Genomic DNA, 11665 nt, shown 5'->3' with positions numbered 1-11665 from the left:
CTGCTCAGCATTTCGGGGTGGGGGAGGTTGTCTGTCTGCCTGAGACACAGGAAAGTATTTGCCCTGTCAAGCCCGAAGTGTTTCTGAGCATGTACGGAGGTGATAGTGTAATAAGGCAGAAGCTTTAAGGTCAGGAGCTGAGGTGTCTCTGGAGCTTAGACACCTGAAGGGGTGGTGAGCAGCTGAATCAGGATTTTCAGGATACTTGGGTTTAGGCTGTTAATTTTCACCTCTTTTGATGTAGGGGGGTGAGTCCTTTTTGGCAGCTGGTGGCATCTGGAGTGGGTGTCCAGCTGGAGCAGGAAAGCAGGTGGATGGCCCTGTGGCAGGGGGGGGGCGCTTTGGAGGGGTTGGCTTGGGTTGGGTTGGTTGGGTTGGGTTGGGTTGGTTGGGCTGGGCTGGGGCCAGCAAAAGCCAATAGTCATAAGATTAAGTGGACAGGTTACTGAATACCATTCCTGTGCCTCTGAAAATACTCTCAGCTGATGTTGACTGCAATCCTTTGCCTACACAGATACAATAGGACACTATAATCCAAGCAGAAATTTCGGGGAGGGGGGGGGAATCCCTTTGAAATACTCCTTATGCAGAAGTTTATAAACATTTTCCACTGGCGGGGGGTGTTTGTTAATTTATTCACTAAAGGCTTACGGTGTATGAATTCAGATTCTTACTGAAATCATAAAAACACACGTTCCTGTTGCAGTTTGTTCCTTAGACGCAGGCTCGTTCCTGTCCCTGGAAAGACCTTCTTGACTTCCACGACTGCCTATGTCAGCATCCATGCCAGTCTCCAAGCTCCGCTCCCGGCATGAAAGGGGAGAAAATTGTATTCAGCTGCTTTACTTTAAAATTGCTTTATTGCAATTGCAAATCTGTGCTTATCCTGCTAGCGATGAAGGACCTTTTTCCATCTTTATTAGATGAGGTGTCTCTACCGTCATGTAACACGGGATTTTGAAGTGTTGCTGTCCTTTCCTATCTGCTCTGGGTGCAGGCGCTGCCATTTCCACCACGTTGCCTTGTCCGCTGTGTTTTTGGGTCGGTTCATGGTCATGCTGCTGGTACAGCTGTTCCTTGGGTGATTTACATAATTTCATTTGCTTGGTGGGTTTTTACAAATCTGTGATACTCTTCACTGAAGTAAGCTGACATCAGCATTTTTGGAATTATTTCCAATAATTAATTCTCCATACGGATGTTTGATGGTGCGATTACTATTTAGGATCAAATAAACATAAAATACCACTGCGGTAGGTGCCTGGTCCTTTCACTTGTCTGGTCCTACCATCATCAGTGGAACTACTTTACGTGCAAGTAGCCCTCTCCCAAGTTAGCAGAGCTTACCAGCGAGTGGTACGCGTCAGATCTCTGCCCTATAAAAACTGAAAAGCTGTGGGATTTTGGAATAAACCGAGATGTAAAATTCAGCTCTTCAGTATTTCGATTTAAATTAACTTACAGGCATTGCCGCGGTACCTTTTAAATGTGTTTAAATCTATTTTTTTAAACCCTCTGTGCTTGTTAACGCGGGCGGCGTGGCTGGGTGAGCAGAGCTCCAGCCTCGGGCTCGGCAGAGCTCAGGTCCGTTCCCGGTGCTGCCGCTGGCCTCGGCGGAGCATCCCGGTCTGCAAAAGCACGGTAATGATGACTTCTCCTGAGAAAACTCTGCTAAAAGTACCCTGGGAAAGCAGTGGAGAGAAAGAAATGTAACCAACTGCTTGTATGATGCTGTAACGTGTTAAGTGTTTACATCGGTCATGTAAATTAGTATTTTTCAGGTTTATAGCCTGTGGAAGCTTTGAAGTTTAAATGCTTGTTTTTCAGCAGTCTCACCCAGGAAGCCGTGTGGATGTATGTTCTCTCGGGAAGTGTGGGGTTTTGAGCAGGTCGAAACTTCCTTTATTTAAAAGATATTTTTCCTTTCTCCTAGTTAAGAGAATGATGGTTTTCAAACGCTAAATACTTTATTTATGCTCTTGGGTGCAATTTTCTAAACATTTTTTTTCTAAGTCATGATAGGAAAAAATGCATGTACATTGAAAAAATTTAGTTAGCTCACTAATGTATCTTATTTAAATGCTTCAGAGGTACTATGATGTACCCTGCAAATACAACCAACTTTACGTGTTGCCTAAATAAACCCAGTAAAGTCACAGACTATTAAAAGACGGGACTGGACAGAAAGAAGCTCAAGGAGTTATCTAATTTGTCCACGTTCCCCAGGGCGAGGTCAGCTGCACCCATAATATTCCCAAGAGATGGTTGTCTAACCTATTAACTTGTGGTGAGATCCTGCACCTTCCCTCGGTATGTTCTTACCCCGAAAACATCTTTGTAAGATGTAAACTGAACATCCCATCTCAACATTTGACAGGTAAAGAGTGTTTATATTTGTCTTTAAATACAGGTAAAGGTGTAGTTATAGATGAGGCAGGGGGAGAGAGAGATGGAGATATATATGATATGGATATACGGATATATAAGGAGAGAGAGAGACAGATATAGATGCAGATGCAGATATAAATGCAGGTGCAGATACAGATATAGAGAGATACACAGATATATAGATATAAATATTTCAACCCCTGCCTACTTCTCTCTGCATGCTACGCCATTTTAAGATGAGTTTTAAGATCTATAGTTGTATGACATCGAGCACATCTATATGGGACTCCTTCTTCAGGGAAATGGCTTGCTCTCTTGTGAACATTGCCTGCTTTTAGAACTGCTGCCAGTGAGAGTGTCGTTCGGTAACAACGCTGCAGGTCTGATTCACCCAGCGACGGGTGGGATGCTGTAACGCTGGCGGAGCAGATCATCCCCCAAGCATCGCGTGGCATTTCACCGGGAGCAGACAGTCAGTGGCTTTCCCTATGGCACAGCCCCAAACTCAGCATCCTCTCCCCTCAGACTGGATCCCTGGGAAGCCTGACACGAGCTTATCCAGTGTCCCACCCGCTGGCTGTTTTCCTTGCTGCCTCTCACTGTGCGGGGTAGCACCGCAGATGTTTGGCAAGCGGGATATCTGCACACAAGGCTTTCACGGAGGTGACACCCCCACCCCGCCCCTCCTCACCTCGGCTCAAATTTTGGGAGGCTGATTGTTTTTTATCGTGGCTTCCCTTTGCTTGGCAGTCCTCAAATGATGCTGGGGCGAAGGTTCTGTTTGCGCATCTTCATCCCCCACAGTTGCCTGGGAGCAGCCAGGGTCCCAGTGCAAATTTGGGCTGTTTTAGCTTCAGCTGGGTGGTGGCAGCTCTCCCACCTGCCACCGTCCTTGCCCTTTGATGGGTGGCCGAGTTTCTGCCTTTCCCCTTAACAAAAGCGGGGCTGGGTGGGATGGCACCTCGGCAGAGGTCTTTGTGCAAACGGTGCCGGCTGAGGACACCCCCAGCTTTCCTGCAATTCGGGGAGTCTGGATCCGACCCCACCATCTGCTTTTCTCTGCCTGTGCCCACAGCCAGCCCGTCTCACGGTGTTCATTGCATAGATGAGAGCAGGTCTACATGGGTTTACCCATTTGCCCACACTCCTGCCCGTTTGTGCAAAAGACTTCTTGTGAAAATTTTGGACCCAAGGACATCTTTGCTTTTCAGGACTATTTAGCCCAGAGCAGCCATTCAGACCAGCCCACAGCCTGAGATCCTGTAACTCTTCTGTCTCTTGAAACGCTATTTAATCAGCCTGCATTTTTAGCTGGTTTTGAATCCTGACTGGCTTTTGATGCAGTTACGTGCAATTTGTATTACCATGACTGTTTGCGTTGGTATTAATAGCAGTTCTGTCCCAGATGCCTGGTTCTTACAGAGAAGGTCCTATAGCTGTTTGATATCCTTTTTTTTTTTTTTTTTTTTTTTTTTTTTTTTAAATATATACTCAAAAGAAAATGACTTGACTTTTGGTGACCCAAAAAATAACCCGACTTTTGGTAATCTGCGCTCAGGAGGGGACGACCTTACAGCTTTCACTTATTTGGCCAGTTAGCGCACGGAGGAGCAAACAAATGACCCGTGCTCATGGGACTGCACTTAATATTTAATGAAGGGTAGTGAAAAATGACAGCTGTGATAGCCTCCTATCTCTTCCCTGCTTTGCCAGCCTTGCTTGCAGTGAGCTTTTGCCTGAATCTTTGCATCTGTTTCTCGCGGGGCAAGAGGAAATAATTAAATATTTTGTTACCTTTTTAGACCACTTGCTTCTTGTGGGTAGTTTGTGTGTTGTAAAGGAGGGGTGGAAAAAAGCTGATTGCGAGGATCGGAGTTCAGAGGTAATCTTTGTTCTGGGTTGGCGGGGTGCTTGTTGCTCTGTTTCCCTCATCCCATGGAAGATATTAGAGATAATATATGTCCAACAAAAATAGACACTGGTCTGTGTCACAGGAGATAATAACCGAGTATAAATGTCTTTGGTATGTGTAGTCTATTCTCCAGCATTGCCACAAAGGTTCCCACAATTTTCCTTGGATGAATATTGCGTCTAAACCAGCTTACTGTGTGCCTAAGCCCCCTTTATAAGCTGTATTTCATTTCTTCAGGTTTCTCTGTCTCTTCCCCCTTGGCTCCTCCAAAGAATTAATTTCCCCACACAGTTGCTTTTAGATTATTATCATGTCCGTGACTCCACAAACTATTACTTCTTAGCCAAACTAAACATGTCAAGGTTTGGAGTTTGTTTTCTTTTTTTGTGTCCCCTCAGAAGTGACTGCTTCCATTTCATTAATTGGTGTGTGGTTTGTCTCTTAGTTTCGCCTAAGCTTTTAACCTTTCTGTACCACTGTGATGTCTAGAAGTGCATACGCAGAAGCTCCGAAGGTCATTGGTTCTCAAACCTCTTGAGCTAATGGACTCCTTCCCAATTTTTCCTGGTGCTCTCATCCTCCCTGTCAGAAGTGTTTAGTGATTTTAAGCAAGGTGTATTTTTTTTAATCTCCTTTTTCCGTAGTTTTACCGGTAATGCTCTGAGAGCTTCTTCGGTTTTGGGGTTTGAGACCTGGAGGTTCACATCAGCAGAGCAAAGTAGTCGCAACAGACACAATAATTTCTTCCTGTGCAGATCCATGGGATCCAGGAATCGTAAATGGAGAAACCTTATGAATTAAAAATAGTTCTGTCATTCTTGATAACGTCTGATGCACTCAAAGGTAAAAAAAGTTAAAATTCCTGTTTAGAAATAACTTTATGATACAGAAGTCATCTAATAGCAGCCAGAAAGATGGATGCAGGAGAGACATGAAGTATCTTTTTCTCACACATAAATGCAGATTTGAACAGTATCATTAGGTCACTACAGAGTTACAGAATGACAGAATTACATACCTAAGAGTTAAAGTCTTGCATGAAGACTTTAATATGTCTGTGTGTGGAGAGAATGTGAGAAAGACAGATATTTCCATGGATTCGTAACTTTCAGGAGGATATATCCTTTCTGAAAGGCACATCGCACTCGTGTTCCCAAGTCAGATGGGGTTGGCTTGTTTGTTCATTTATTTGTAACAGAAGAATGAATTGTGTTGCTTCTCAGAGCGACAGAAATAAGGATAAAACACATTTAGTAACTTTTAAAGTGCTTCTGTTCATGCAAATGCCCCCAAAAGCCTGCATTTCACCCTTTGAACCATTCAAATCAAGTTTTGATAAGGCGTAGGACCTTTTATATTGCTGGAGCTTAAATCATAGATGTTAAAGCAACCTCTGCCGGTGTTTGGGGACAAGATTGCAAAGCTGACGTCCTGCCCCATGCTGGCATTGATGTTTTGCCGCACGGCAGGGTCTCGGCGTGGACCACGACCACGGGAACAGAGCTCACTCCCGCTGACATCAATTGCAAATTCTCCACCGAGCAAGACGTTTGGTGAAGAGCAGCAACGCTCTCCATCCCACTGGGGACTAAACCCCGAGGCATGGAGCACCCCTAATTCATTTTGAAGCCCGCACTGCTTAGAGATGAGCCGCCGCTTAGAGAAGCAGACCCGAAGTCAGCCCTGTGGCGAATATCTGCGGAGAAACTTTTCAACCTGGAAACTTTGCAGAAATGTTTCGGCGCGGAGGCACGTATGGAGATCTCTCTCGGCTCCTGTGCAGCATGGGAAACCTTTGTCCCACACATCTTGTAAACGCGGCGGGGGGTCACCATTGTGCCGTGCATCTTCTGAGCACCGCGGGAGGATGCTTTTGTCCGGCGCAGTGGGCAGGCACCGTAGGAGGGCACCTTTGTCCTGCACAGCCGGTAATCGCTCTGCAAGAGTGAATTATGGGGATTGCGGAGCTCCTTCCCTCCACGGTGGTTTCAGACGGAGGAGTTTGTTGGCCTCGCTGGGGAAAAAACTGCTTTTCCAGAGTGGAAGTGTAAAGGGGAGGTTGCGAAAATGTGTTCGCACACGTGCGTGCAAATGGCCACCGGGATGGTTCGCCCGGTTGCGTTGCACAGCCGCCCCTGCAGACACCGATACCAGTTGCAATCTTTGCTTATCTCCTTCTTTGTTTTTCCTACCCATTTAGGCTGCCCTTATTATTATTTCTCTGTCCCTTCTGATGTTTGCTTTATCTCCTATTCAATATATCATCTGCTAATTAATCTAATTAACTAATAAGCATTCTCATTATTCTTTCAGATCACTAATAACCGTGTTTAAAAGACTTGAGCCCTAATTCCAATCCCTCTGGGGTTTCACAGGTACTTTTTTAACCCCATATCGTCACTTAATTGTTTATCTTCTCAAATGCCCTAACCGCTTCCCAAGAAGTGCACCAGTGCCCATTTCCGAGATGGTCTGAGATACCGTATGTTGTCTCCAACATTATCCAGAGTTTTGCCTTTCTTCGGCTGAAATGCAGGGAACCCTGATCAACTGTGATGCTGTTCCAGACTTGCGGTAGTAATTGCAGCATGCAGAGTCCCAGACTGTGACCCAGTGAAGAAGGGTGATGAGATGAGTTGAGATGAGATGTGTTGGGTCTGGACCAAGCCTGCAGAGATGCCCTGTGCACCATGGGTGCTGGTGGACATGGTGCTCGCGGCTAGAGCCGGCACGGGCACGGCACCGCACAGCTGGGAGCTGCGTTACCATAAATCTCAAGTATTGTGAGGTCTCCTCGGCTGGAGTAAAGCGGCTCATTTGCAAATGAGAGGTAGGGGCAACCAGAGCCCGTTGGAGCAGTGAAGGTTATAATCCGTTGTAAGTGATTCCCCAGGTTTCTGCCACCGCTGAGTTGCCAGGTTGACCTACGCGGAAAGACACGGCAATGGATAAATCTCTCGCCTGGTGATTTTTGTCGTTCAGTTAAGTGGTCAAGCTTGGTTTTCATCTGTTCTTGTCAAATCTGGGCCTGTTCTGTTCTAAGGCTCCTCTTGCCCCAACAATTGCAGCAGCAATTTTTTGTAATGTCGATCTCTTTACTTTACCAATAGTCAAAGGTAAATTTTACGTGCGGTAGTTTCAATTAATCGTCCTTTTCTCAAATTAGCATTGTTTTGCTTCCCACCCCCACCCCAGTCCTCTGGTGCCTACCTGATTGTGCGTGAATTCTCAGAAGTAATTGCCAGTAGTTCAGCAAGTTCATTAACTGATTCCCTGAAGACCCTCAGACGCGTGTCATCCAGACCTGATGATTTGTATATTAAATTTTTGCAAGTATTCCCTTACCTGATTTTTTTGTATCAACAACTGTATGGGCAAGTCTTCATCATTTCTAATTGTCAGTATCTCTTTGTGGTGGTGGGTAAATTGATTCTGAAACTCGTTCACCATTTTACAGTCATTACTCGTTTCACCTCACACATTATTGGATCCGCATTCTCTTTGGAGCTCCTTTCCAATGATGTTCTGTACATGTTAAAAATATACATTCAGTTCTCCCTACCTCTTTCCGTGCTGACAACTGGGAAGTCGATCTGCTTTTATGGCGTTTCTCTCGTTTCTCTTTGTGGTGATGGGAGCGGGGGGATTGATGTTTTTTTTCTCTTGTGGCTGTAGCCTTAGCATATTTTAGGATGTTCCAGCTGTCTCCCACACTTACCGGTTTTTATATGTCTTTTCATTGCAACATGCTCCAAAGATTTCACAAAGAATTAATGTCCAAAATCACCATACGTTGTGCGACAACCCATCACTTAATACGGTGTATTGAATCGTGCAGTTTATCATCACGGCCGTCGAAATTAGCGAGCGCTGAAGGTGTACGTATACCTTAGAGGACCTTGGCTTTAGTACAACTGCTTCTTATTATCCGACCCTCACAAACGATTCTTTCTGTTGAAAAATAGATGGCTGCTCATGCATTTAATTTATGTTTGTCTACTACTAAATACACAGTTGAGATTGCAGTCGTCAACGATATTTTTCCTGTGACGAACACCTTATGGGCAAATCTGTCATCACCCTTAGGACATAACTCCTCTTGCTTCTGTCTAATTTTCCAAGCCCTTGGTATATAAATCATAAATGCACAGTCTGTGCAGTGTTAAATTTTTAGGGCTCTCCCTTTAGTAGTGGTTGAATGTGAATACGTAAGGACAAAATTTGACCTTTAAATGACTGTAAAGGGCCAAGGCAGATACTTGGCAAGCTTTTCTTATTGCAATATTAATCAAGCAAAGAATCATCGTAATCCTAGAAACTAAATAGCCATTGTAGTGATTTTATCACCAGGGAAATTGTTCATCTGTCAGTAAGATTGTTACTAGGAAAGGGAAAATAGGGAGTGTTAAAATTGCTTCAGACCGCTGAATCATTGAGTCCCTCTAGACTCAAAGCTTGAATTGTTTTTTGAGAGGGGTGGGTTGAGAGGGGTTGCTACAGGAAAGCTGTGGGTTAATCAGTTTCAGTGACACTGGTGGATGTAAGCCTGATCTCTCCTGAGGCTGTGGGGAGAGTGCGTGGGAGAAGGCAGGGGACGGAGAAAGGGATGGGGGGGCTTCAGAAACTTAGTGTTTTGTCATTTTTTGTTTCTGGATGGCCCTTTCTCAGAGGAGGAACGTCGTTGGTGAAGAAGAAAGAAAGGGGGAGGAAGAAACAACGACGTAACATTCGCTACCTGTGTTTTCATCTAATTGAATCCAGTGGCTATTAATGAAGTTGAATACGACCGAGAGAGGGGGAGACGGATGCAGGGGGGTAGGAGTGGCAGAGATGTGTTTGTGTGGGAACCATCCGTGTAGGGCCCAGAAAGCCGCGTGGGAAGATGCTTTGCCCTTTGGGGATCAAGGGATGGTGCTACCATGCGCTGTGACAGAGGGGTGTGAGGAGACCTAGCTGTCCTTGAGGTGTGCTAGGACAGCCCCTCCCTCCATAAAACCAGCTTCGGTAGATGACGTCTTTGCTGGTGTCATTGGATGGTGGCAATGGGCAACGGTAGCCTACCCAACCATGCTGTAACCAGAGGGACAGGTCTGGTTGGCTGTGGGTTGTACTGGAAGGACAGCGTTATCCTTGCGCTGTGGTGGGACACCTCTATGTACGGGATGACCCCAAGGTGGGGAACGAGCGTTGATGGGGTGTCTCTCGTAGGGGATAGTGTAGACGGTCCACGTTGAAAGCCATTTGCAAGAGATGACGGACCACCTCCCAGCAAAGGGGGTTTGCACAAGGATGGGTGAGTTTGGAGGTGGGACGTATTGGTATAAAAGGCACCTCTGGGAAATTCGCGTAAGATGTCATGAATTGTCTCCATACAACGAAAGCAGAGAAAGGGGGTGGTGTGGAAATCTGTGCGTGCCTGTGACGTGGATCCTTTTTGTACAAAACCGTCTCTTTGTGTGGGAGGTGGTGTCTTTCTGTAGAGGTCTTTTTTGGAGGAGCTTGTCTGATGGCTGCCTTTGAGGGAGCGGGGGAGGGCAACATCATGGGTAGTGCCTCTGTCAAAGACTTTCTGGAGGGGAGAGCATCTGTGGAGCCACCAAGGATGGGTACACGGGGGGTGAAGGTCCCGGTGGGGGTGTGAAGGTGGGTGCGTGGTCAGCGCCGTGCCAGAGCATCCCTCCAGGGCGGCCACCCCGCATCCCCCGGGACCATCAGCCGCCCCGCGTCCCCCGGGGACCATCGGCCACCCCGCGTGGCACCCACTCTCCGCCGGGCAGGCCACGGCCACCGTGTCCTTCATTGTTGTCACCCCCAGATTGTGATACTGTCACAAAACTGTTGCTAGGCAACAAATGTGGTTACCGGGTCTCAGCGAATAGCTGAAGGGGAAAGTGAAGTGTTGCACCATTGTAGAGTAACCATAGCAATGACCTACTATTACAGACTAAAGAATTATCATTAACAATGTTAAAGTATCAAACGGAGGCCCAGGATCCAGAGACTTCCAGGCAGCATCTCCGCATAATTGGGTTACCCAGGAAGAGGTCCCAACTCTTTCACAGCCCTGGGCTCCTTGTCTCTTGGTTTTGTTTTGGGGTTTGTTGTGAGGTTTGGGGTTTTTTTTTGTTTGTTTAAATAAAGCCGATGTGCTGTGCCTTGCAGGAGACACTTGTAAAACGACAGAAGTGCCCACTAAAGAAAAAAAAAAAAAAGGTAGGGTGAATCTGTAGGCAGAGGGAGGAGATGAGCAGGAGAGGTCGGCTTGGCTGCCTCAGTATCCTGTGTGGGCTTGTTGGGGAAGGGTGCACGGTGTGATGCTTCGATGGTTGTTCAGGTCAGGTGTTCTCTTTTTGGTTAAAAATGCATATGCCAGGCTAAAAGCAATGTGAAATGAAGAAGAAATAATACAAAGTACGCCAGCCCTGGAAAGTAGATGCTCGTTTTCCCGAGGTAGGCCAGGCAGGTGAGATGCTTTAACGAAGCTTTACCTCGCTGAGTGCTTTGGGGTCTGGCTTTCCCTGCCCCGAAACGCGTTCGGGGTCTCTGATCTGTGATCTGGGTGGCCGTGCACGTGTGTGTGCGTACGTGCGTGTGCGCTGGTGCCTGTGTCTGGGTGTGCACAGGGTTGTTGTGTGCCTATGTCTGTGTCTGTGTACGTGGTTGGCGTGTGTCTCTGTGTGTGTCCGTGTGTGCACACGGTTGTTGTGTGCCCGTGTCGATGCGTGCACGTGGTTATTCCTGCCTGGCTGCCCCCGAGCTCCGCAGCGGGGCAGCCTCGACCCCCACCGGGGTCCCCCCGGACCAGCCACCGGTTTCCCCAGGTTTTGCATTAAGACCCCTGCGAGCGGGCTGGCAGCAGCCAAAGGACCCCTGGTGAAACTGTCACCTTTGTGTTTTACAGGTACGGAACGCCATGAACTAACGTCCTGGAAGAGTTTTCCATCTATTTTCAAGTTTTTCAGCGAGGCAGTAGAGGCAAAGAACAGCTCAGTGAAACCAGCCCCAATGCGGCGCTCCAACAGGAGAAAATACGAAGAACTGTAAAAGGAGAGGAGTTAAAAAAAAAAAAAAACTAAAAAAAACAAAACTAAAAAAAACAAAAACAAAAACAAAACAAAAACACACCACCACCACCAACCTCTTCGCTGCTTGTTTTCTGCAAGGAGTCTCCCAGCCCCTCATTAGATTGTTTTCTTCCTAGAGCACAGGGTCGTGATGTATACATCTAAATAGCGTTTTGCATTATTTCTAGATGAGCGCAACTGTCAAAGCAATATGGGTTCACTGGTTGTGCTTCCTGTGGGCTGTAACTTGGATTTCGTGCTGCCCATCAGCGCGCAGATTCAGGCTGACAGTGGCACCGCG

General features: G+C 46.7%; 1 protein-coding gene across 1 annotated transcript in view; it reads left to right on the top strand.

The window, feature by feature from the left end:
* The window catches only part of FAM172A (family with sequence similarity 172, member A), a 75026-nt gene extending 63682 nt beyond the window's left edge, over window positions 1-11344 (top strand). Inside the window, exon 3 of the mRNA XM_009707094.1 lies at window positions 11202-11344. Within this exon, the coding sequence (XP_009705396.1) occupies window positions 11202-11344 (143 nt within the window). The remainder of the gene's footprint in view (window positions 1-11201) is intronic.
* The last annotated feature ends 321 nt before the right edge of the window (window positions 11345-11665 follow it).

Source organism: Cariama cristata, unplaced genomic scaffold (assembly GCF_000690535.1).
Source record: "Cariama cristata isolate BGI_N322 unplaced genomic scaffold, ASM69053v1 scaffold17949, whole genome shotgun sequence".
In the NCBI taxonomy this organism is placed as follows: Eukaryota; Metazoa; Chordata; class Aves; order Cariamiformes; family Cariamidae; genus Cariama; species Cariama cristata.
This window is presented reverse-complemented; position numbering and strand designations above follow the sequence as displayed.